Raw genomic sequence first — 4,637 nt, 5'->3', positions numbered from 1 at the left:
TTTATATATTTTATTTATATATAAATGCTGACCTTATCAAGGCTGATAAAAGGTGATGCTGGCAGCTATAGCAATGGTGTATTTTAAATTTACTTCAATAATGCTCAAATCCCAAACGGATATACTGATTATTCCTATTTTGCCCTCATTTCTCTTTCATTTCCCCCTGCCCCTGGCCACCTTTGGGACCTGGGCTATTGGCCTACTCACTGCGGGGCTGCAGGGCTGCAGCAAGGGGCTCTGGATCACCTTCCAGTGCCGGGTGTAGAAGGCCAGGAGCTCCTCCATGTCGGGGAAGGGGTGGCCCTTCTGGATGTAGAGGCTGCCGCGGGGGCTCTTGCAGATTCGGAAGTGGCTGGCCTTCGCCTGGTTGCGCACTGTCAGGAGGACAGAACTCAGCCCATGCAATGGCCACCTCCTGCCCACCTCCCTGCTGACTCTCCCCTTCTCTCCTTTCCAGGCACCCAGTTGATTAAATCACCCTAAAACCACCCAGCTCACCCCTGGGGTGTTACATCCCACTCCCCATCACCCCCTTCACTCCCACCTCCCAGCTCAGAAGTCTCCTGGCCATGGGCAAGCAGAATTTGCTGTGAATTTCTTACGGCTGTTTTACACAGATTGGAGCAGTTCATAATGGTGCTGCCTGGTCCGAATCACCCCAAATTCCCATTTCTGTCCATGGGAGCAGCCCAGTAATCCAGAGTGGCAGCACATTTGCAGACAGCTCACAGATGACAAAAGCCACTGGGATGAAATCCTGGGAGTTGGTGCCACGAAACCATCATTACACCGCTGTGAATTGTTTATGGCTTTCATACCCTGGACCAGAGCAATGTACTTTCCTTTTTGCCGCAGTAATTTGGCAATCCATACCTGCACGTTAGCTTTCTCCATGCTTTTAGAAAGCAGTCGATTCACTTTAACAAGCTGCTGTAAAGCACTTTAAACATATTTCCGTCTTTTTCACCTTGTGTTGGCCAAGCCGGGAGCTTCCCCTAAGGAGCAGCTCAGCTCCTTTCCCTCTGCTCATTTTCTCTGGCTAATTGCCACACAATTACCTGAGAGAGAGTACTCGCCCTTGCTGCTCTCACTGTCCCGGACAAGGAAGGAGCCGTGCTGGTTGGGAGGTGAGAGGAGGAGCTGCTCGGCGTCGTTTCGGCTGATCTTGCTGAAGTACCAGCTGGGAAGCAGAGCAGAGGGGTCAGTGTGCTGTGAGGAGATGGGGCCGCATCCAGCCCAGCTGCTTCCTTGGGTTGGTTTTGCAGGCACTTCGTGTGTTTTATTGCAGCCAGCTCATTGCAAGCCATTTCCTCCAGCAGCATCTGATCACTGATGTGTTGAGCTGGCCAGGTCTCAGCTCCATCCCAAAGCCAGGAAGTTTAAAACCTGTGGCGCCGTGCAGCCTGCAGTAAACCAAGCACTGGCCACATGTTGCTGCAGGGAAGATGCTCTGGTGGGGTTGCACCCAGAGCAACAGCTACAGGCATAGGATGGCTTTGCACTTCTCGACCTGCAGCTCATGGACACAACCACTCAGACTCTGTGAGCAAATCATGTCAACACAACTCTCTCTGGGAACTGTCCTTTGCTGCTCCAGACATGGCAGTGCCAGCTGGGGACCTCAGCAGCACCAAGCCAGGAGGGAGGACCCAGCCAAACCCCTCTTCTGTGCCCCATCAGCACTGAGATCCAACACCGAATCTCCAGCAAGCAAAGGCAGGCTGGGCGGCTGGGTCCCGACTCAGCAGGCCACATGGGAACAGGGGGAAGAGCCTGCTCCCTCCAGCCTGATGCAGCTGGGACGTGGGAAACCCAAGGTTTCATCATTACTTGGGATCACTAGCATCTGAGAGGCTGTGCAGGAAATTATACGTGCTGGGGTTATGCAGCTGAACAATTTACAACCCCGGCTCCGCAGAGTCTGCACGCCCTGGGCTCACTCCGACTGCAAAGCCATGCTCATTGGCAGCAAACTGCCCGCCCGCACTGCAGCATCCACTTGTCCCCGTCCTTGGAGGACACACAGACAGACACACACACAAACACGGTGTGGTCCCAACCAGCCTGGATTTGCCTTTTTCCGAAGCAGGCACAGGGAAGAGACCGAAGGATTGAGTGTCCCTCCCATCCTGCCGGCTGTGATCGCTGCCCCTGCACTTCGAGGCCCCTTCCCAGGCTTCCCCTGCTCCTTTCCTTTAGCCCTGAGCACGGTTGGGGTCTGCACTGCAGTGACACCCGCCCTGTCTGTGCAATCCCGGTCACTTTCCGTGACTCAGGGCCTGGCACAGAGGCAGCAGCAGTCTCTCGGGGCGCTTTGCCTGGCATGTCGGGACTGGGCTGCCTTATGCAATGATGAGCTTGGGCTTTCCCCAGCTGAGACAGGGCTGAGGCATCAACCTGAGCTCCACGTCAGGTGGGGAGGAAGCCCCCAGTCCTGGATAACCAGGAGCCGGATGACAGCACCAGCAGCACAGCTTGACCTTACAAAGCTCCAGACTTCCCAGCAGGTCCCAACCCAAATTCTCTGTGCACTCTTGGGCCCTTTGGAGCTGTCAGGGCTCAGGCACAAACTTCCTCTGTCTCCCTGCTGCCTCTCGGAGCAAGGAGCCAGAGCAAGCAGGAGCCCATTTATTCAGCACCATAGCTACACCCATGCACACCATCGCACCACATCCCAGCCCGGAGCCACCCCACCCCATGTGAGGGTGACGCACCCAGGAAGGGGGACGAGCATCTCTGCTTCCCCCAGTGCATCCCCTCACTCTCGCTCGCTGTGCTGAATGCCTCCACTCTGCATCCCTGGGGATGCCCAGGGGAGGAAAGGTCCCCTCTCAGTGCCACCACCACTGGCGGCAAAAGCAGGAGACAACGAGCTTGTGTTTCACGCTGAGTGTTACCTTTTCCCAGGTGCTCCCCTGGTCCAGCCTCCATCCCCTATGGACGCAGAGCATGGGATACTTACGGTCGGTGAGCAGAGGTGCCCTGGCTGAGGTTGGCCACATAGGCAGCAGGAACATAGCCCATGGCCGGCTCCCCCAGCAGCCGCCGGGCTAGGACATAGTCTCCTTCTTCTCGGAGGACGCGCAGTTTGTCCCCTGCGCTCACACTCAGTTCCTCAGCGCTCCGGGCTGTGAAAGCGTATAAAGCGATGCAGAGAGAGGACTTGGGGATGAAGGAGATGGAGCTTGGCTCCGAGTGTAGCGAAACGGAGTCAGAACCAAGATATGCCAGCGAGCAGCTCTCCGGCACGGAGCGGGGACGGAGCTTGTTCCAGAAGGACGTCAGGAAGGTCAAACGCTTCCGGACAAACTGCTCCATCCCCGGTGGATGTAGTGGATGCAGTGGTCTACGCCACCGCGCTTCTTGAGGCCGGAGGAAGGGGCGATCCCAGGCTCATGCTGCCGTCCCGCATCCCTCGCGCGAGTCTGAGCGCTCGCCGGCCCTTCCCAGCGAACTTCCTATTTCTGAAAGTGAAACTGGTTGTTCTGGTGGGACGAGTCTGCTGGCGGGATGAGTCTGCGGGCGGGAGTCCCACGCTCAGACCCACAGGCACATCTGGGCGACGGGCACAGCTGGAACTGGGCTCACCTCTCTCGGAGAAGAATGTTTTTATTTGTTTTGTTTTGTTTTGTTTTAATTATTATTTTAAAGTGTGCTTTCCTGGTTGTTAACTGGAGCATGGGTAAACATGGCTCTGTTCTTCAAGCAGCTCTTGTGACAAGTGTCTGACTCCAGTTAAAAGTCTTGACCTCACTTGTGTGGGAGGGTATTTTTTTTTCCACAGTAAAATAATTGCATCGACAAACGTGCGAGAGTTAAAACAGAACTGAGGAAATAACTTCAGAAGATATCTGAAGTGGTTTGGATATTTGCTGGGTGGTTACTGTGAGGTTCATAACAGAAGATCATTTTTCCTACACCCCCACTGCCAAATCCCAGCAACCACAGACATTGGCCAGAGGATGGAGGTTTCCACCTCGCATCCCACATGTGCACTTGAAGCTGCCTGAAGATCCCTGCTCCGGTGAGAAATCCCGACTCCAGCCCACTCAGCCCCTGCCTGGGTTTTGTCACTTAACTGTTCCCTCTAATTAGTGGGAGTTTTCCTGGCCTTCAGCCCATTATTTCGATCCTCTGCTTGTAATTGGTCTAGGGGAGCTTATTTTGGGTGTGCAGTTGGGTTCTGAGAGATTATTGTAACAATAAAAGGGAACTTTAGTGTAGGGGGCTAGGCTGTGGACCGCAGCCGTATGGTGTGTGAGGAATAAACTGAACCTGTCCCTGGGTCAGCAGCTCTGGGCTTGCCATGTCCTGGGTGTCCCGAGGTGCCCTGAGGTGCCCAGTCACCTTCCAAAAGCTGGATTTCAGTATCTGGTTTTGGGGGGGGTCAGCTCTTTCCCACCCTCTCCCAAGCAGAGAAGCCCAGGGTAGAAGTTCAGAGTGCTCCATGAGCATTGCTACAGATGGGAACTAGTAAAAAAGGGAGTCTTCAATGAAATATTCAGCCCCCTGTTTGCCGAAGTAGCTCCTGAATAGATGAGTAATGCCCCTGAGATCCTCCCGCGCCTGCCCTGCAAACGGCCTCGGTGGCACGTCGAGATGTGTGATTTCTCTGCGCATTTTTCCCACTCCAG

General features: G+C 54.8%; 1 protein-coding gene across 1 annotated transcript; it reads right to left on the bottom strand.

Annotated features, from left to right (window-relative positions):
• Window positions 1-210: 210 nt before the first annotated feature.
• On the bottom strand, window positions 211-3,321 carry LOC104539622 (tyrosine-protein kinase Srms-like; the record flags this gene model as incomplete). The annotated part of the gene is made up of 3 exons (XM_010183205.1): window positions 2,966-3,321; window positions 1,062-1,183; window positions 211-377 (listed from the first exon to the last, which is right to left on the bottom strand). Coding segments are annotated over exons 1-3 (645 nt in total), but the record flags the coding sequence as incomplete, so codon positions are not given.
• Window positions 3,322-4,637: the final 1,316 nt, after the last annotated feature.

This window comes from Mesitornis unicolor, unplaced genomic scaffold (genome assembly GCF_000695765.1).
Source record: "Mesitornis unicolor isolate BGI_N332 unplaced genomic scaffold, ASM69576v1 scaffold11994, whole genome shotgun sequence".
Lineage (NCBI taxonomy): Eukaryota > Metazoa > Chordata > Aves > Mesitornithiformes > Mesitornithidae > Mesitornis > Mesitornis unicolor.
Note: the sequence above shows the minus strand (reverse complement) of the source record. Positions and strands in the feature narration are given on the sequence as shown.